This window comes from Silurus meridionalis, chromosome 16 (genome assembly GCF_014805685.1).
Source record: "Silurus meridionalis isolate SWU-2019-XX chromosome 16, ASM1480568v1, whole genome shotgun sequence".
Taxonomy (NCBI): domain Eukaryota; kingdom Metazoa; phylum Chordata; class Actinopteri; order Siluriformes; family Siluridae; genus Silurus; species Silurus meridionalis.
The window spans coordinates 6,135,085-6,157,810 of NC_060899.1; the positions used below are offsets into that span (position 1 = coordinate 6,135,085).

A 22,726-nucleotide genomic window follows, 5' to 3' on the forward strand; every position below is an offset into this window, starting at 1 on the left:
TCAGCTTTCTATTTCTCTCTTTGAGTCCCTGGTCTTTTTACTGTAATGTAATGTAATGTAATGTATCTTGGCATAAATCATCCAAAAAGCTATGGCTGCATTTTATTTGCATGAGGTTTTGTGGCTCCACCCATGCAGGAAGCCACAATGGTGCTCAGTGGTGTATTAAAATGTGTGATTAATCAAATGTACAGGGTCCACAATTCAAAAATACTTAATATACATGCTTACAGTGGCGGGCCGTGCATTTGGGTACTGGGCTATCAGTGGGGACTTATCCAACTTAATTCACCTCTTAATACCACCACTATCACATCGCAATTATAGAAACCACCAATACTATACAAAAATGCAATATAACAACGTGTATCATTACAGAGAGAGAGGCATTTCACATATGGATGGTGAATACCATTTTACTAAAACAAGAAACCCAGTTGAGACAACTCCAAACCTCTACACTACCACCGCAACTGTGCCACCTACATCATCTGGAGCAGTTCTGAATCAAAATTTGTCTAATAACATGACAACCTACTCACCACTCATTCATAATTTGCACCGCTCCTCAGAGGCTGTAAGTCAGTGGTACCGCTAGTATTCACTGGCCTGGAAGTGGGTCTGGAACCCTTTACTGGGCTGAGACACGCTAGCTAGCTTCGGGGTGGCCGACCTCTCCTCGCGATGTCTAGCTTTTCTTCAAAATGGATTTTTAAGTATGTCCAAGACCAAATCAATTTCTCTTCCTCATAGGTGTAAAAAAGTCTAACCCTGATGTATTCATGTGTGCAAAGCTACAGATGTTTTTGCCAGTTGAACTTGACTGTAACAGTTTCCCTCTGACCAACCAATCAGAGGACAGCTAGCTGGCCCTGTGATGCAAATATAAAATCTGATTGGTTAAAGAAACAAAGCTATTCATTTAGGAGACTATGCTAAAAAAAGGCCAGCAGAACAGACTTTGCAGGCCCTAAGCAGATTACATTCACATGGCAGCACATAGAGGCTGAAATCTGATTGGACAAAAAAATCTAACATCTACATACACGTACTGGAAGCAGTGCAGCCAAGAGAAACGCCACGAAATGAAGAGAATAAACTGTTGGGAATAAATTAATACAATTTCATGCAACAAATGTTAGAATTTGGGTTGTAAATGTAGGTCAGTGCTTCTGATACTCTTTAGGCCAGCAGAGAAGGCTTTGGCTGGCCCTGACTACCCGCCACTGCATGCTTATATACGGCAGCCATAACTGGATACAGACTTAATGTTTCGCCCATAACATGCAGTATCAAGGCACCATCAAACAAACAAACAAAAGAAAGAGTTCTACTTAATAACAGTACATACATACATACTATATATATATATATATATATATATATATATATATATATATATATATATATATATATACATACATACATACATTCAGTACATACAGAAGTGAGTACACTCCTCACATTTCAGAAACCATTTTGGTATATCTTCTCAAGGGACAATAGTATAGAAATGAAACTTAGATTTTTCTATAGCAGTATAGATTTACTGTCCTCTGTAAATAACTTAACATACAGTCATTATTGTCCAAATAGATGGCAACATAAGTGGGTACACCCTAAGTAATAACAGCTGTATGTTGTTTAATGCAAAGCAACATGTGCTTTCAATAATACCCTGAAACTGAGGTACAGTACAGTGGCCAGAGCCATACTGAGCTTTTCCAAGATGGGTTCGACTCGCAAGGGTCAATCAAAGAAGTTAAGTCCTCGTGCTGTGCGTCAGGTGCTAGCAGAATTGCTTTAAAGGTTGCAGAAACATTTCGGCAGGCTGTCGTCCCAGAAGGAAGCCTTTTCTGAAGTTGGTCTACAAGAAAGCCTGCAAACAGTTTGCTGAAGACAACCTGTCCAAGAGCATGAATTACTGGAACCATGTCCTATGGTCTGATGAGAGTAAGATAAACTTGTTTGGTTCAGATGGTGTGGCGACGCCCTGGTGAGGAGAACCAAGAAAACTCTGTCTTGCCTACAGTCAAGCATGGTGGTGGTAGCATCATGGTCTGGGGCGCTGCTGGTACTGGGGAACTATGGTTCATTGAGGGAAACATGGATTCCAGTACTGTGACATTCAGAAGCAGAACTTGATGCCCTCCTTTAGAAAATAGGCCGAACACCTTGAACTGCCTTGCTGAGGAAGCTGAAGGTAAAGGAGATGGAGTGGAGTGTTTCCAGACCTGAACCCTATTGAGCGCCTGTGGGGCATCCTCGCATGGTAGGTGGAGAAGCACCATGTGTCTAACCTCCTGCAGCTCCATGATGTCATTATGGAAGAGTGGAAGAGGATCCCAGCTACAACCTGTGCAGGTTTGGTGAATTCAATGCCCAGGAGGATTAAGGCAGTGCTAGATAATAATGGTGCTCACACAAAATATTGATAATTTGGACACAGTTTTGACATGTTCACTTAGGGTGTACTAACTTTTGTTGCCAGCTATTCTGACTAAATAAATATATATATATATATATATATATATATATATATATATATATATATATATATATATATATATATATATATATATGTATATATAAATATCCCCATTTGTGTATTCCCATTAATTTACATAACAACAGTGTAATTGCTTTATGTCTAAAAGTCTTTTAGCCGTTTCTCAATCTTGTTAGAATAGTGTTCCATTTTAATGTTAAACTGTAGAGCTGCAGCCCGGGAGCGAGTTTCCTGATACATTTTTTGCAGTTACATAAAAATGATTAGCCTATTATAAGTATTGAATACTATCTAATGTGTGTGTGTGTGTGTGTGTGTGTGTGTGTGTGTGTGTGTGTGTGTGAGACATCATTAGCCTAAGACTAAAGAGCAAAAGTGTACTCATTTAAACAGCTAAAAAATTATATCTTTAGCCATAAGCCAACTTAAAAAAAAAAAAAAACCAGGAGAATGAATGTTACTAAAATTGGTAGTGAAAAGTGAATGAAGGATTTGTTCACTTTTAAACAAAATATTTTCATAGTTTCGTGTAATTGTATAATTTTTTTTTACTTTGTGTGCGTGTGTGTGTGTGTGTGTGTGTGTGTGTGTGTGTGTGTTAAATAAATCTACCTTTTAAAAAATCCAGTTTGTTTGAATAAATAAATAATAATATAATGTAAAATAATCTCCTGCTCAATGTTTTAAATTCATCAATTGTATTTCTTTTACTCAAACCTATTTAAACACTCCTCTTATGCAGTACCAGATGTTAAAGCAAGAAAAACACTAATCCTAATATCAATCTGAACTGAGCAAAGAAAAAACATTTAAAGTTTAAAACACAATGTTTCATCAAATAGTTTTACTTTTAAGAAGTGTATCCCGATAGGAGTTTCAGATCAATCCTCTGCATTACAGAACAAAGCCTATTCAGCCTTTCCACCTATATAAGTGCCAATTTCCCCCTGCCCAGAACTTTCAATTGTCAGAGTTTATCTTTTATTGCCAAGTTGACATAGACACAGCACAAATTTCCCAAAAGTGAACCTGAACCGTTCATGTACCTGTAAGACACTCCATGACTGATAGCAGCAAAAACGGTTTCCATAATAACTTCATCTTCAGCTTCCAGAAGCGTGTGAGATTTCCAGCATCCAGTAGGTTAGTTTGACCTGAGAAATGCCTGACCTGCAAAGCCAAGGTTAAAAATGTATTAGGTATGAAATGACAGAATGTTAATAGAAACTAATAATAATAAAAAAATAATAATAATAACAACAATAATAAAGCTGCTAAAGTAATGACTACTGACAGCATGCAAACTACAGACAAAAAGTCTTGCAAAGAAAGTCACATTTCTACCTCTACGTATTAGATGTATTCTAAGATTAAGTCAAGTCAAGTTAATTTTTATAGCGCGTTTCAAAATGGACATTGTCTTAAAACAGCTTTACAGAATTTAAGAGTTAAGGTGAGCAATGTGTATTTATCCCTGATGAGCAAGATTGTGGCAAGAAAAAAACTCCCTTAGATTAGCTGGTATATTATTAGCGTGTAAGGCATGGGAGAAAAAATCAGTGAAAAGATTCCAAAACATAACAGAACAGAACTACACAACCCTTAGGTGCATTAGTAAAAATGTGAAAATATTTCTCAACATTTCTCAAGAATAGATTTCTATTTTTTATGATGAAAGATGGAGATGAGCAAGAATTGAAACGTTCTAACTACTTGTATGGCCAGTTATAATACTCTGACCACATGAATATCATAAGCTTTTACCAACATTTTTCTGATTTTCCTGTGTTTTTGTTGTCAAATTTCTTTGAAGTGCTTTTTCTTTTGCTTACAGCAGGATTGCCTGGCTGTGCTGCGTGTTTTACGATTTTAGATTGTTGCTGAGGTGAATTGAAGGGATTTCGAGGAATGTCTGATTGAGGCCAAAAACAGAACCAAAACACGGCCTTCAAAATGGGTTTTCTTAGCCACATAATGCACTTTTACTAAGGCGATGACTTAAACAACTAGAATACCCAAAAGCCTACAGTGCAGTCGCATCTTGTCTGCTTATGAGTTAGAATAAAGATTTGTCAAGGTTTAAATCAGCTTCCTATAGTCTATTATATGCATCAGGGATCTTGCTCATTGAGTTTCCCATCTTTTCATGAGTCTGCATTGCTCTTGAACACAAGCAGACTTTACTTGAAAAGATAGGTGTTTATATATATATATATATATATATATATATATATATATATATATATATATATATATATATATATAGATGGATAGAAGATGGAATAAAGATAGATAGAAAATATTCTATTAGGTTATAGTATAATGTATATTATATATAAGCACACACATACAGACATATTTGTTTGTATCACAAATGATCTAGGCCTAAGCCCAACAAATCTTACAAACACACACTTTGACAGACTCTCAAGTCAAACCGACGTAATCCCCAGACAGTACAGGCTTAGGGAGACACTGTTTGAAGGTAAATTGTCACATTATGCCACTGCATATCTCTCTAGAAGGGCTTCCTTAGTCATTTTGAAGTTTTATGATGCGTCAAGTCAGGGTAAGCATGGAAAAAATGGATTTACATGCTCTGGGACTCTTCTGAACACACTCCATGAACACTCCATGTCATGTTACTTCTCACTAAGCAGTCTTAAAGCTGTGCTCCCAGCTACGAGCTGTTAAGCAGCCGTGTGGCTTGTCATATTAATGTCTGCAAAGTGAAAAGAGGATAGGGAATCCAATTTTCAGATTCTGTTAATAATGGACTAAAGCACAGATGAATTTACTTAAAGCAGAGAGCTCCAAATGGGACTTATTCTTGCCTGAAACCATCTCACTAGCAGTTTTACTTTTTTAACTCAGTGTTTGTCAATCCAAACCAATCAGATAATGAACAAACTTTAAATGAATTTTGGCTGGTTTAGAGAAAAAAGACAATGCATGTGTAATACGATGCAACTCTAGGTCCAGCACTGAGAAACACTACTTTAATTTATGTGCAATGTGCCGTCTATGCACAATTTTGATGTGTATATTTATGCAAATCCATGAATGATATATTTCACCATCACTTATTTGTCAAGTTCAGCATTTCAACAATGCCAGTAATAGTCAAAAAAACTAAAACTCTTCTATATTAGATTTACCATTTACAATGCTACCAAACTCATGCTGGAGGAAACATGCAGCAGAGTATTTATTCTCCCCCAAGTGCCCTCTGAGACACAAAGCAGACATTTGATCAGCTAATAAATTATCGAGTGAGGAGGAAAGAGATTCTGTAACTTTTCTCACCAAATATGTTGTGAGAAAGCATGTCATGAATGGCAAGTAGCTCAATTACGAACCTTAATTCCAGCTATTGTTCCCAACTCTGCTTCAATTAGAAATGTATATTGAGCTATCTTAAAAAAATATTGCAGTCAGTAACTAAAATGTGAAAAGCACCACACACACACGCCTGTTGTTTTATATTTAATTTGTTATTATTATTATTATTATTATTATTATTATTATTATTATTATTGCATTCATTATTAGTGTTCAAAATTCATATTATTTGCTTAGGTTACATGCAATTATTACACCAATGCTTAAATTTGGATATAACTAACAAAATAAATAAATAAATATAATGCAAAATGAAAGAAAATATCAGCAACTGAAAAAATAATTGCTTTTTAATACATTATATTCTTTGTTATTTATAACAAACATGGCAAGTTGCTAATTTGTCTGGAGAATTGTTTATAAAAAAAAAAAAAAACGTGGTCTAAGATTCACATACAAGTGCTTCTATCTTTGACAAATGTTACAGATCCCACCAGCTTCACCAAATATTACTTATAGCATTGCAAAGTCTGAAACCAATGTGCTAAGGAGAAACAAAAGCTGCATTTAAGCCCAAAATATCACTCACTGCGTCTGTTTTAGCTTGTTTTCATGGTAGGTGTCAATAACTCTGGGGCTGACTGTAAATGACCTGAAGGCAATGCAAATCATAATATTTTCTACACGTTTGTCGCATAAAGTTCCATTAAGAGGAAAAAAAAACATGTCAAAACAAGCAGGATTGTGAAAGTTTCGTCAAATTTCATCATCAACATCCGGCTGGATAATCTGCATTAAAACAACAAAACCATAAAAAGTGATGAAACACATTACTTTTTTTCTGGATATATATTAACTTTTGAAAGCAAATCAAGCTTCCTTTGGCATTAATCAACAGTCTTCATCTGTTATTTTATAACGTGATGCTGCTATACACAATAGAATAATAATAACCTTTAAAAAAGCAAAAACATGTCTTCAGAAAGCAGACACATACACACACACACACACACACACACACACACACACACACACACACACACACACCACACACATTTTTGGACATTTCTTTGGTATTGACTGCACCATTCAGAAGAGCAGCCACAAAAAGAAACAACTTGCCCTTGTTGCAGAGCGAAACACACCGCTAATTATATTTTCATTATAAAATACAAAAAAATAACTAAAGAAAGAACATTCTAAGACAGTAATACTATCTAAATTCACATTTACATTTTCTAATGCAAGTTTGTTTAAAACCCCAATGTAAAATTTTTAGTTAGTCTGTACCATAGATGCCCACACTAAGGCCCACGGGCCAAAGTTGGTCTGTGGTGACCTTTGATCTGGCCTGCCATTCTATATATGAGAAAAAAAAAGCCATTTGGAAAACCTTTCTGAAAAATAAAGACGAGAACTTATGAAACTGCATTAGTCAAGCTTTTATTAATTAATGTATTCTTAATATTAATTCATAAATGACAGGAACCATGGCAACTTGATTTTTAGTTTAATGCTTGGTGCACTGCAACATTTATTTTTTGCCACTACCCTCAATCAAGTTTGATTGTTTGGCCCTTCATAGGAATAAGTCTGGTCTAAAGTCTCTGGAAACAGGATTTTTCGCAGGAATTTATTCCTTTTGTGTACTTGAAAGAGGATTTAGATTAAATGACTGTAAGGTTAATATTTAATAAGTATTAACTATGTAACATGTTCGCAAATATTTATGTAGGAGTCTTTTTGTGATTTATTAGGAATCCAGTGCACACATGGTGCATATTTTTTTCATTCACTGTAACTGTTTAAAAAAGTAATAAAGTTATATTTATAAGATGACAGATTACAAAAACTGGTCTTATATTTATCATTCTCTCTTGAACATTAAGTTTATATAAAAATGTATAGTTATAATTATTAAACTATCCAAATGTAAATAATCATTACCATATTTCTATTTTTAATGATGATAATAATAATAATAATAATAATAATCATAAGTTATTAGCAAAATTTCGAGCAAAACCATTTTAATCATGTGAAAGAATAGATTATTAGGGTGTCTACTTTCTTTACATGAAAGGCTATTAATTACATTTTTCTTTCAGAATTTGAGAAAATCAATAGTTAACACACCAACTTGACTGTCTCTTTGAACTGTTTCCAGAAATATATATAATACCATTTAGAAGCTTATGACTGGCCAATTGGCATAATTATTGGTAAAGAGGAAGTACATTTACATTTACATTTGTGGCATTTAGCAGACGCCCTCATCCAGAACGATGTACAAAAGTGCTTTGAGTCTCTAGTAATGAATTACAACTTAATATAAACTATTTCAACTAAGTACTTGAAGTACAACTTCAAGGCCCTAACTTCAGGGCCAGTCCAAGAAACTTGACCAAAAACCCCATCTCAACTGTGCAGCATGGGGGTGGCAGCATCAAATTCTGGGGGTATTTTGCTTTAAAAAAGTGTGCTTACAGTACTTTAGAAAATACTTGGCATCATGAAGAAGGAGGATTTTTTGCTGGAAATGGACTGAACCAATTCTTAGACAATAATAAAAAAAAAAATCCTTATGGCAACTGAGGCTTCCAAAAGGATAATCCTAATAATACCTCCAAATAGAATTGGAGTGGCTATCACAAAGCCCTGACTCAAATCCCAATACCTGTGTAATGAACTAAAAATGCAAGTCCAAGGATTGCGTTTTGCCAACCTGACTGAGTTACATCAATCTGTCAACAATGTTTAATTCAAATAAACTAATTAAACTTTATTACCCACTGTCATTTCCGTATAGTTTTTAGAAGAAATTGTAATGAATTCCTAAGGAAACAATGTAGATCACCTAATTGACTAAGACAGGAAATATAGGGTGACATAAAGTAAGGATTTTTTTTAGCCAAGGTGAATGTAGACTTTTAAGCTTAACTGTATGGTACTACAGATAATCAGTGCTTTTTATGCAATGCAATCATGTCAGTCTACTCAGTCAACCACAATTTAGTTATGTGATAAAAAGAAAAAAATTATTTGTCTGTGCCATTAACTCTAATGTCACTGAAATATGATGTACTGTCTTCAATAAAGTTTTCTTTCAAAAATAAAAAGTCATTACTTCCTGATAGTTACTCTAAATTCATAACTGAATTAACAACTGTCTGCTCAATCCACACTGCAACACACTTCACTTTTATGCGTATAATTACCACACACTTTGCTATCCAACTGCAAGACTGCACAATCATGCCATTGTTGTAGATAATGATTTTAAATAAGGCATTATAGAAAGTAGAAAGGTTTTGTACCATTTTTGCTCTCAGTGTAAATGCTTAGCCAAACTGCCATAGTGTTCTCATAAACCGTAGTGTATAGAGTTGTTTTTATTTATTCACACATCATTTTACTCCATTTTACCAGACACTGCAAAAGTACACACATTTTATACTCAAGTAGAAGTGCAGATGCTAATGTTTTAAAAGACTGGTAAATGTTGAAGTACTGACTACAATTTTTCACTCAAGTTAAAGTAAAGAAGTTTGGGCTCTGACATGTACTTAAGTAAAAAGTAGCCATTGCTGGTAACGGAACCTCAAATCATATTAATTTATTAATACAAAAGAATGTAATATTTTGTTTCCCGAATGAATGTATCCAGGCTGAACATCCACCATATAGAACACAAGCAGAGAAAAGATGATGATGATCAGATGATGAGGAATGTTCTGTTCCTTCACATGCCAAAAACCTTCACAGCTGTGGCAAATTTCAAATGATTTTATATATGCTCAGTAAATAGGCTAGAACATGGAGGCAATGTAGAGTGCAGCGTATTAAACAGCACTTTCAGCCTCGGAAAAAGCTTGACACGTGACAAAGCCTGTTAAAAAGCAAGGGGAAAATGAAACAACATCGTTTTTATTTTATCACTTGAACGCCTATAAAGTCTATGAACATTTAAGGTACAGGGGGTAAAAAACAATGAGCTGAGTATTAACACACACGCGCACCCACGCACACACACACACACGCACAAATAAATACCAAAATAAAAAAAAATACAGACAGTACATTGCAGTTCGGAAGAAAAGTTTAATTGAAACTAAATCTTACATTTGCAATAGTTTAAATTAGTCAATTAAATCTACTCCTATTTCAGTTCAAGTGTCTACTTATTATGTAGTGGCTTGTTTCTTTGCTCATGTAATTTGAGTTAAATTGTAAAATTTGTAAAAAAAAAATTATAATTTTAAAAAGACTTGTGTCTATAAAAATACCAAGGAATTAATTATAACATTAATATTAATTCGTTTAATTTACTCTTGGTAATGTGCGTTTACCTGCACACTAATACAATTTGCACAAAATACAAAATGCAATCTGTATGTGTACAATACTGCATTCATAACTGCTTATTAGTTCAAGGTACTTGTAATTCACTGCCTTCATCTGGTTAAAAACTGCCATTTGACAACTTGCAATTTGAACTCGTTAAATTGAGGTAGCCTTCTCAACTACCAGTTTCTTCTCGATTTTTGGCTGCCCAGTCTAAATTGTAGCTTCCCTTTAAATCAGTTTGTAGCAGTATTGCTTTTAGAACAGTTTAAAATATACATATCGTTTCATATCGCTCTGTTGCAAGAAAAATTTGCTCCACAAAGATTTGGCCTAATTCATAGAGTAAGCTATGCTACTATTAGTAAAAGACAGGGGATCACTTTTTAGACAAATATGCCAAAATGGACATTATGAATTCTCTGCAACCACAAGCTTTGACGATACTATTTTAAAAATTCATAATATAGAACTGCTGTAAAATGTAAAAAAATTATGTCAGTAAGGTGTATGTGCAACGCAAGTGACTAAAAACTATAGGAATATTCTTGCACTGACTTGGCAGTCGGGTGAAGTGTTAATCACACTGGGATGGTGTGATACTGCCTGACAGGAAGCAGAGCAGTATGTGTATACTTACCACATGATTTTGTGTGTGTGCAAAAGCAGTAGCAAGTTCACTGCATATCTTATGCACACCTGGAAGATTTAAAAGCGTCTTTTGCTAGATGTCATTTTAGACCCAAAACAACATTATACCACACTCACAAAATCCTTTTGCTGTCATGATTGCTGTAGTGGGCTGTGTCTCAATCCAGTGGTGGGCCGTGCATTTGGTACCTGGGCCTTCAGTGGGGACCTACCTGACGCAATCCACCTCTTAATACCACCACTATCACGTCGCAATTATAGAAACCACCAATACTATACAAAAACGCAATATAACAAACGTGTGGCATTACAGAGAGAGAGAGAGAGGCATTTCACATATGGAGGGTGAATACCATTTTTACTAATGCAAGAAACCCAGTTAAGACAACTCCAAGCCTCTACACTACCACCGCAACTGTGCCACCTACATCATCTGGAGCAGTTTAATCAACATTTGTATAATAACATGACAAAAACATAAAAATGTAAATAAAATACAACCTACTCACCAGAGATGCATACTCATAATTTGCACCGCTCCTCAGAGGCTGTAAGAAAGTGGTACCGCTCGTATTCACTGGTCTAACTCATGTTTTGCCTGTTAAACTTGCCTGTAACAGTTTCCCTCTTACCAACCAATCAGAGGACGGAAAATGCTGACACTTTTGCTGATGCCTGTGAGGCAAATATGAAATCTAATTGGTTAAAGAAGCAGACCCATTGCTAATATTCTCTATGGTTAAAGAGCCAGCAGTACTGACTTTGCAGGCCCTGGGCAGATTAGATTGACATGGAGGCCCATAGAGGCTGAAATCTCATTGGACAAAAAACCCAACATCCATATACATGTACTGGAAGCAGTGCAGCCAAGAAAAATGCTACGAAATGAAGAGAATAAACTGTTGGGAATAAATTAATACAATATCATAGAACAAATATTAGAATTTAGGTTGTAAATGTGGGTCAGTTATTCTGATAGTGTTTAAGCCAGCAGAGAAAGCTTTGCTGGCCCTGATGGCCCACCATTGCTCAAATCTAAAATACTGACCATATTGTCAAATCCAGACAAATCAGACACTTTTGGTAGATTTGATGTCTAGGTTGAAATTCGAACATTAAACCTAATAGAAAAACCATATAACACTATAATCTGGAATAGTACAAATAGGTCATTTAAACCACTTTATTAAGCAGAGGTGGATGGATTAGCCAGTTTCATTGCTGAGCTAGAAATTATATACTGTAGTGAAAAAGAACAACTATTATTTTAAATGTGTCTTGTTTATTTGAATTTAGAAATATTTCAAAATGTTAGCACACCAATTCCTTTTCCAATATTTTGAAAGCTTATTAGGAAAATTTGTTAAACAAAAGAAGACAATGTCAGGTGTTTAAACGCAGGGTTATAGCACCCTTAGTGTAAGATCTGTGATGTCTAAAAGTCAAAGCTTGGAGTCGGCATGTGAGTGATGTCAAACTGAACACTCCTTCATTACTACTACAGCTCCATTTCATCCAGATTGGTTAATAATTCTGTGCCTTTCACAACATTACTGATGTAAGACACCATATTGTATACAATTCACAAGATTGATCAGACTGGTGGGTGTCCTGCAATGCTGGCACCCCGTACAAGCCGCGTGCAAAAGACTGATTTTCTCATTTACTAAATTGACAAGTGCAATTTGGTGAGGAGAGATATGTACTCTTTTGTTTTCTTTGCTGGCTCGATGAAACATGAAACTAGGCCAAAATGAGCAATGAATATCTATTACGTCTGTTTAACGCACCAACCGGGTGATTTTTTTATATCCTCTCAACATGCAACTTCAATTGGCAGTAGTTATTGTCACAGATATAAATTCACAACAGCACTACACAAAGCCTGACCTCTTCAGTAAGCGAGGCCTGCACCAGAAGAGTTATTTTCTGATGACCACTCAGTGACTGTGAGTAATAGCTGTAGTTGGGCTATCAAAATAAATCTCAGGTTTTGATGAGCGAGAGTTTCATCTCTGCTATGACACAAAGTCGTTATTAACAGCCTAGCAAGCACCTGCCCCCCACCACCACCACCCCCACACACACTCTCTCTTTCATGCACCAGAGTGCTTCTTTTATGGAGATACTGGAGTATGCCATGAATAAAGGTAGTGCTGAGAAAAATACACAAAGGCAAGGGATTCTCAGTAATCAAACTTCTTCTCTTCCTCACACATCGCCTACACATTTTATATCAATACGGATGACAGCCGGATCTAATAGAGTCACATTAGTTTAGGCTCGGTGTGAAGAAGATGGCTTCTTTGATGCTCCTGGACTGTTTGGAATACCAAAGGTAGGAAACAATGAAAAGAAGGTTTCAGAACAATCTTTGATTTGAATCCATCCATCCATATACGGTCCAGGGAGTTTTTACACAGTATGTTGCAAAACAGAAACAAAGAATTCTGACATTTGTGCAGAAAGAAGAGCCCACTGATATGAATTTATTTTCAGTGTATACAATCTGCTTCCAAATGCATAAATGCGAAACAATTAGGCTTACACAAGGGAAACTTCAAATTAACTAGAGCAAGGCAACAATATAATCTGCCCTCCAGAATGTGTTTATGATGAAAAGCTCTTGCACAAGCAGGTGTGTCAAACACTCGCATGGGATGAGAAACACTTTTCCTAAAAGGTTCTTAAAGAAGATGGCTTCATTTTTTTGCAGTACAGCCGATGTGGCCTTGCTTCAGAAACCACAGCCAACTGCGGTTCTTTCCCATTTCAATCTTGAAATGTATGGCAACAAAATTACTATTGTTGCAAGACTTATATAATTGTTTTTATATTTATTCTTTTGGAATTTATTCATTTTGACTTTTGCGTGAGGCAAAATACAATTAAAGCAGAGGAGTTTGTTCATTCCTGGCTGGTCACTGCTTCATGCCACATGACTTCTGTAACTAATCCAATATGCAGCCACATTACTTGTTTTTAACCATCCCAAGTTCTCACAAACATTCTTCATTGCTACACTCTCTCCTCTGGCATCCTGCAGTTACCCACATCAGATTTAAAACACTGATGCTTGCCTGCAAAGCCAAAAATGGACCAGCAGCCACCTATCTTTAAACATTTTACATACACTGTTCTGCATACTGCTCACTTTAATCTTCTGATCTGTCTCTCAGGATACATGTAAGATGTGCATCAAGGTTCTCCTCTTATTCTGGTGGGAAAATGAACTTCCCCTAGCTGTCCGAACAGCTTCATTAAGTATTTAAATGAACACTTTGTTATTAAAAAAAGGTCTATGACCCAGTGAACCAGTTTAAGGATGTATTTACTGATAGACTTCAACACCATTCTGTAGGTCACATAAATGTAACTGTAATCGTGTTACTCAAGTTTCTTATTAAAAAAAAAAAAAAAAGCAAAATATCCAATCATTCGGGAATCAGTGTAGTCTATGCAAACATGAATAAGTTTGGCACAACAATGCAACTTAAAACCTGTAAGAGCTCAATAAGCTAAGTTTACTGGCGTTAACCATTAGCAACAAAAAGTTTATTTGCATTTTAAAAGGCAAAATTGCTGATGTGATTAGAGCAGTAATCAAGTGCACGTTGCTATTTCCGAGCTTGTTTTTAAGGCGACAATAAATAGGCTTAATGCCTGGTGCAATTTGAGCTAGAATTGTTGAAAGGAAGGAATTGAATGCAAGTAACTGACATCTCTCTCTCTCTCTCTCTCTCTCTCTCTTTCTCTATTGCAAACTCTCTCCAGGGCAGTAATAAACTTGTCATTAATAAACAGTACAGAGACTCTAAAGTGTAGCACATGCTCAGGTACAGCATTGTTTAATCATTAATGCCAATATTCGGTTATTTATCATTTATGCCATAAAACTACCATCGACATTCTAAATTTATTAACAGCTATGCGCACATTTTGCAGAAGAAATAACTGGGAAAAAACATGTTAAATAAAATCTCAGTTGGTCTTTATGGTGTAATTTGATCATCTCTAATTTGTCTTTTTTTCCCTTCAGCATTTATTCAGCCTCATATTATTTTTCTTTTATTATATTATTGAAATGAATGAAATCCAAAAGCTTTTCTTGTGCTCATAGAATATTTCAATACTCGACCATTAAGCGACTGCTTGTACATTGTTAACAAGGACCCCTTTTCCTTCAGTATAGAAACGTGATAACGTTTCATTATGAAATAATGGTGATCAGTCAAAGGAACTTTATATTTATATACAATGACTCTTAATAAGGATATTATTGGGGAATGCAGATTTTTGGAGGTAAATGAACAACAACCTGGATTTATCCAGACATTTTGATGAATTTGTGATACTGATACACTTGCTCATAAGACACTCAGAATACAGGGATACAAATAATTCTGATACTTATAATTTATCACACAACAGCCAAAAAATAATCTTATATAAAAATATAAAAATATATATTTAATTTGGTAGGTTGTTTTGGTTCAAACCATGTAAAACATTAAAGCAATAAATCATGCAAAAAAATATTTAACAGGTTCTAATGGCAAGTTTCTCACGCAATAATTCTTCAGTCTCAGGAAATCTCCACAGTAAACCACGGTATAATATGTTGATATCAAAGCACTATAGGAGCTTATATCCTACATGATTCAAAGTTGAATCGCTACATTTTAACTCAAAACATAATTGTATACAGTGATCAAACATCGACACTTTATTCCATTAATACCAATACACTATTGATACAAAATTCATTCTATCACATATGTGTAATTATAAGCGAGTAGTCTAGGAACAAGTTATTAAAGCGAACATCTGTTAGTGAGAATGAAGACGACACATGCGCATGTGAAAATTTCAGTACAACACTGGTATCACTGGTAGCTTCTAGTTCCTGCTGGCATTTTATTGGATTGTTGTAGCAGATGCACATGATAAATAATGCGATGTGACACACCTGCAGTGTTTTTTTCCCTGTCAAAACATTTCCACTATAGATTCTCAAAACCTTTTTATTAATCGACAAAAAAATTTTGTGAAAGTAAAAATTAAAAACTTATTTTTGTCTCTGTATAGAAAATATTGTTAAATATTGATTAGTTCAGCTAATAGTGAAAATATTTTTTAATGAAAAGTCACTCAGGTGGGAAGCTGTTACGACTTCCACCAAATCACCAGAAACACATCAAAGATATATGAGTAAGGCTCAGTCTTGTATGCTCTGTCCACGACTCACAGAGTGTCTGATGTTATTCGTTCATGTGGTCTAACTGGCAGTCAAGTTGTCTGTGAGCTGGTTTCTGGTTGAGAAACAAAATTTGGACACCATGTTACATTTAAGCCTGATATTGTAACTGGACAGAAAGTCAAGAGTCTCAGTTTTATGTTCTTAAAGAATAAACAGCTACTGCTAAGTAAACAAGATAATCTTGCATATTTGCTGACAGGCTACAGGAGAAGGTTTGTAGTTGGACTTCTGCCAAATTTTCCCTTTCTGTGAAACTAGACAGTTCTTGGCCACATGCTGTGACAAGCTGTGGGATAGACAGAGAAGGCCAGGACTACACAAGAAGGAGGGAATGAGTAATGGTACAGAGGCATGCTACAAGCTCTAGTCATGAAGTAGTCTGTCAAACTATGAATGATATAGTGTTATAAGCTGGCTGGTGGGGTTGGTAATATATAGCTCTATTCATACAGAATTAGATTTATACTGAGACCTGAGGTAATTCCATTATTTGCAGGAGTTACTCAGGGATTTCCGTTCAGTCCTAAGCAGCCATGTCATTGTTTTTTTTCACTGTCCTCCTTTGACTATAATACAAACCAAATTACAAATGTTCTTTGAACAATTCTACAATCAGCTGATCATTTTACTGGTAAATTTTTAAGGCAGATTGTACTGTTTGCAATTTAGTTTTTTTGCGCAATATTACTGCTGTGCATATCTATGTATTTTGTTTTGAAGTGAGATCTCACAGTGTGATTTATGTAAAATACAGGTATGAACTCATTTTATATTTATGGATTTCAACTTTTATTATTTTAGTTCAGATATCATAATGAATGAGCAGTTTTATCAATGTGGCTACATAAATATTATCATAAATGAGCCTATTCTGATGATAACTTGCTCTTTCAAGTCGCTGATACATGCAAAGAAACATATAAGGATGTGTGATGTATACATCACATATTGCAGGAGAAAAAACATATAACAAACTTGCTCGTTCCATTTTTATTTAATTTTAATTATTTAATGTCTGAGCAGAGATTTGGTAAATAAAAGAACATGCATTATTTTATCACCTCAGCTATTTACAGCACAGCAAAACGAGACATCGAAAATAGTCAACTCAGAAGAAGTTTCTGTATCATTGCTCAAATGCGCTCGGAATGATGCATTCAAAAGCACTTGCTTTGACTATTGCAGTCTAGGAGAAGAAAAAAAAAACATGACATTTTTCTCGTCACAATTTCACCCACATCAAACATCAGTGTCACACTTAGTTCTTATACATTATACTGTAACTAAAATTATACACGCTCCCTTCATTAATCATATCGCCTTTCGCCTAGGGTGAGAGACTCTCATTAACACAGAAACAAGAAGTCCAGATTGAAAATTTATTCAGCTCCAACACCAGCAAGTCAGCTAATAACTCAATTAAAAGATACTTCATTTTCTGTGAACATTCAAGTGTAATATAATTAATAAGAGCTGTGGCTAGACCTGGAAGGTTCACCAACTTTGAGCCCTGGATATTACAATGAAATGTTCTGGTGTCTTTTTTTTGTAATATCAGTAAATGAAAGTATTCAGCAACACCTCTTGAGCTGTCAGTTCTGCAAATCAAGCACCAGTGAATAGCTATAAGCGAATGTTCCATGTGGTCACTAGTCAGCATATCGGAAATATTAAACATCTGGGAAGTTCAATATCAATGCAGGAATTAGAAAAGTAACTCTGTAGCATATAATATGAATTGTTTAGTTCTGCATGAGAGATTCCAGATATTTTTTCTTTTTTAACTAAATGCCACATAAGCTCATTGCAGGAGAATAATTCATGTACAAGCTGAAAACCATGCATAAGCATTAAAAATGCAAAAGGACAATACAAAGCAGTTTTCTGGAAGATCAGCATGGATGTCAACCAGCATCGACGGGAATGATCTAAACACACACAGGCGCTCACACACACAAACACACGCGCGCACTTCGAACGTGGAGAGCGAGCACGGCAAATGCGCTATTAAGATTCCACACCGAATAATTAGCTTCGTTGATTATTTTTGGAATAGAAACACATAAAAAAAAAATTTGCGCTAAACCGAGGAGGTTGAGATGATTGGGGATGTTAACGTACGTCCATGCGTGTTAAATTTTTTTTTTTTTTTTTTTTGCCAGAAGGGTAAAAAAAAATTATAATGATGAAGGAGAACGTAGCCTACTTCACCCTTCTGCGCCGTCCTTCTTCCAAATGTCCCTCTTCAGCCTGCGCGAGTGATGGCGAGTGAGCTGTCCATGGTATCAGTGACAAGGAGTCGAAGGCATTTTTCCCATTCAGAGCGATTCAGCTTCGCAAACGGGGGAAGAAGAAGAAAAAAAAAAGCGAAACGTCTTCACCTCTGCAGCCACGGACAGGTAACTCTCAGGGAGCTGATGGGGAAGGGAAAAAAACAGCCTATTTTTCCGTTCGTTCTCCCTCTTTTCATTTGGTTCTTCACCTCCCTTTATGTTTCCACAGCTAAAAAACCCGATGGCTTCGGATCCCTTAGGCAATTACTTAGCCACAGAGAGGGATATACAGAGACAGGCAGAGAAACGTCGCCCCTGTCTTGATGTTGGATTTACATTCCGTGGGTACATTCGTTCAGCCTCAAGAGGAGAGAAATGCGCGAGAAAAAAAAACGGCGCAAAACACACGCGAGCTGCTGCTGGAGAAACGTTAGGCATGCGCGCGCGCACACTCACACGCACTCACATACACACATGCACACGCGCGCGCGCACACACACACACACACACACACACTCACTGTGAGCGCGAGCGCCACCGCCTGACCAGAACATTCCAGAACAGCTGTACAACAGAGTTCATTCGATAATATCGACGATATCGGTGCCGGTTATTCATTTTTACCCCTCTCTCTCTCTCTCTCTCTCTCTCTCTCTCTCTCTCTCTCTCTCCCACACACACACACCAACGTTACACCGGGTGCTATTTCGAGTAGCAACCCTACATAAAGCATGCAAAAAAGAAACTGAACCCATCCAAACCCACAACTAGTATGTCAATAAATTGCCTGGATCAGCATTGCGTCTGAAATTGAACTGGCCAACAGAATACTGATAAATATAATAGGTCACGATAGAACCAATTCTAGGTGTCCACTTGCACATTTTGTCCAAAATGCTGATGGGCATTTGTAGGACTTGGATTTTATCATGACGACTTAAAGGTCTTCCCCTTTATGGAGCCAGAATGCAACATGGCATCAGCACTCATATGCATACAGATGAATGCTGCTGAACTTTTCCTGCTGCACAGCATGCCAGATAATGTGTTTGGTGACTTTGAATCAGTTTTTTTTTTTTTTAGATTTTGCTTTTTGATAAATATATGTAATTACTTTCACAGGAAGATGGCATAGTGGAACAGCAAATAGCTTTTTTGCTTCGCAGTTACAGGATGTCTGGTTCAACATTGATTTTGGGTTGCTGTTGTTTCCTTCAGGTTCTATGTTTTTTTTTTTTCCAAGTGGGTGGCTTGGCAATACTAAATTGCCATAGATGTGAGTGAGTGTGTGAGCACAGGTTTTGTTTGCATGGTGCCCTGAAATGTGTTTTTTTGCCTTGTGTGCCTATACCCATCCCAGGATAACGAAGTTACTGAAGGTGTATGAATGAAGTAGAACAGGTCTTTACCTCTACAAATATTAAGTAAACTGTATTGTAGCTAGTGTTGCTTAACTAATATAAAATCAAAACCAATTTCCCTTGCTAATGAAGCCATTCTTGACAGCCCAAGCAATGAATCAGTTTAGCTAGCTTAATTCAGCATTAAATATGAAAATATTACAGTTTATGTTTCTAAAGGCTAATTTAATCAGCTCAGCTGTGTGTGTGTGTGTGTGTGTGTGTGTGTGTGTGTGTGTGTGTGTGTGTGTGTGTGTGTGTGTGCATGCACATGTGTGTTGCAGATGAGTCATGACATAACTGCTGTAAACAACACTCCCAATGCATAATAGAACACAAGTTGCTAGAGATTTTTTCAGTACAACTGTATCTGGAAAGCAATTTTAACTATAGACACTGTCACAAAGCAACTTTACAGCAATCCCAAATTTTGATTTCTAATGAGAAAGCAATGTCAACAGCAGCAAGAAAAATCTCAGTAAGAAAGAAACTTCAAGAGGAACCAGAATAAAAGGGAACCTATCCACTTCTGAGTGGCACTGGATAGCAAGATAATAAACCATTAATAATCTATAACTATAAACCCAGAAAAGACAGGACAATTTTTACAATTATATAATTTCTTTAGCCATGTGAAATTATTTGCTGAATTAAGGGCGCGGCAACACATAATGCATTTGAGGAGCTCAAATCTTTAAGGTATCCATGTTGTACCATGCTCAGCAGCAGAGAGTGTTTCACAAGTGCAGACTCTCCACTCTGAAACGTATCAAGTTAAACTAGGCAGGTCCAGAGGGTGAGAGAAGTCACAACAGTGGAATTGTGTCAGGATCAGGCACTGACATTACACTAGGCAGCAGGAGTACATCTACAGTTTGACAGAAAGAGAGTACAGATTATTAGCTATGCTCTTATCCTACAGTGATTTAGAGGGGTGTATATTGTGAGAGAGTGCAAGCACAACTCCGGTATGTCTAGCTATGACAGCCTAACTAAAAGGTAGAGCCAGAAGGCATAAGGGCATTCTGGGACATAACGTGTTTCTCAGCTTCACCATCCACAAAAAAATCCTAAACAATAAATAGAAGGCTATTCCATAGGTAGTTTTTTGTTTTGCCCGTGCTGTATTCTTAATAATTCTAGGTACTGATAAAGAACCTGCACCTTTTGATTGAAGCAGACATGGTGGATCATGATAAAAAAAATATCGTGGGCTGAGCCAATTCAGCCTTTTACATGAGCTTCATAAAAGAGACTAGAATACTAGAATAAAAAAATTACAACAAGGTCTTTCACTGCTGCTTATGATGTAGCTGAAAGGGCCACCCAGAGTTATTACATAATCAGAAAGATTACTCCTCGCTGCCCGTGACCATAATAGAAGTATTTCTCTCTTGATGGAATTAAGTGGGTGGAAGATACTCAGGACCCAGTGTCCACCATCCTCTACACATGCATTAGCTTTATTAAACTGGTGTCTGTCATCTGGATTTGCTGAAGCATTCAGCTGTGTGTCCTCAGCACAGCAGTGTTTATGAACAATTCAACTTGAGTAGTAGCACTTCTAGTAGCACACTTTACTACTACCAACTTTTATACTCATAGAGAATTTACCATTAATTAACATTTACTAACTGAATATGATCAGGCAGTTAAGACTTGAACCTGCTTTGACAAAAAGACAGGAGGTAGAACAGAAAGTGGCAGAGTTAAAGGTGCTGCAATTTCCATTGGGGGGTGACGAAGATGGACAGGATTAGAGATTCGTTTATTAGAGGGACAGTGCAGGTTGTGGAGACAACGTGAGGGAGGTGTCATTGAGATAGTTTGGTCATGTGCAGACCTATATACAGGTATATCTGTAGAAGAATGCTAAGGATGGACCTGCCAGGCCGGAGGCAAGGAGGAGGTTTATAGATGTGGTGAGGGAAGACAGGCAGGTGGTATGTTTGAAAGAGACAGATGTGGAGGACAGAGTGATAATCCGCTGTGGTGATCCCTAATGGGAGCAGCCGAAAGAAGAAGATAAAACTTGAACTTGAATCGAAAAAAGTTTATTTATTAAATATTTATTTCATAACATTCATTATTTAAAACATCCTAAATCCCCCCTCTTTTTTAGCTCAGTTCGCTGGTATGTAGTATAGGTTAGGGTTTATACACCAGTTGGCAGTGCATTCCCCATATTTACTTTACATTTACATTTATAGCACTTAACAAATGCCCTCATGCAGATTTTCTTACAGAACATTAGTCCCTGCAGTACACAGACATTTTAAATGCAACAATAAGGGTTAATGCAAGAGGATGAATGATATCCCAACCCCCCACTGTTGTATACTTAAGATTTATCATCCCATTTTACTGTACTTTAAAATGCAATTATGACAAAATAAACAAAGCATCATACATGAAGTTTGACACTGGTGGAGAAACTTACACATGATAACCTTAATGTTTTTTTCTATAATAATATGACTCCGTAATATGATATATGGTGCTATATTTTGACATTGAGGGCATTCGGTTCCATCTAGATAGAGCATTGGATGATGAGATGCATGTAAACAATGCATGAACGAACTCTGTAATCAAAAAGGTGCATATAATTTTGAAAAAATTGTTAATTTGGCTACTTGTACAGTACTATCTCTCTATAGGTCTATTTTCTTATTTAAAACTACTGATGAAGTCTTTCAATTAGGAACTTGTAACAAAATATATGGCATTGAATTAAATAAATTATCTCTATTCTAATTCTATTATAATTGCACCTACAAATAATAATCATTGATCCTTTCAAACATCATATCTCCATGCCATCCTTTTATGCTTTATTAAATAAAAAAAAGGGAAAGACCTAAATGGCAACAAACCTTTGAAGAACAGCTTATTCTGTTCCCTGAATCTTATCTTACAAAACATAAAAAGGTTTGTCCTTTAAAAA

At 36.1% G+C, this 22,726-nt stretch overlaps 1 protein-coding gene across 2 annotated transcripts in view; it reads right to left on the reverse strand.

Moving 5' to 3' along the window:
- The window catches only part of cntn3a.2 (contactin 3a, tandem duplicate 2), an 81,208-nt gene extending 62,398 nt beyond the window's left edge, over window positions 1-18,810 (reverse strand). Inside the window, exons 1-2 of one of the 2 annotated variants that reach the window (XM_046870101.1) lie at window positions 18,318-18,810; window positions 3,556-3,679 (exon numbers count right to left, since the gene is read on the reverse strand). In XM_046870101.1, coding sequence (XP_046726057.1) covers window positions 3,556-3,610 — 55 coding nt within the window. In that variant the 5' untranslated portion in view covers window positions 3,611-3,679; window positions 18,318-18,810. Of the gene's footprint in view, window positions 1-3,555; window positions 3,680-18,312 lie in introns of both variants that reach the window. The other variant, XM_046870100.1, reaches the window with a different exon arrangement.
- Window positions 18,811-22,726: the final 3,916 nt, after the last annotated feature.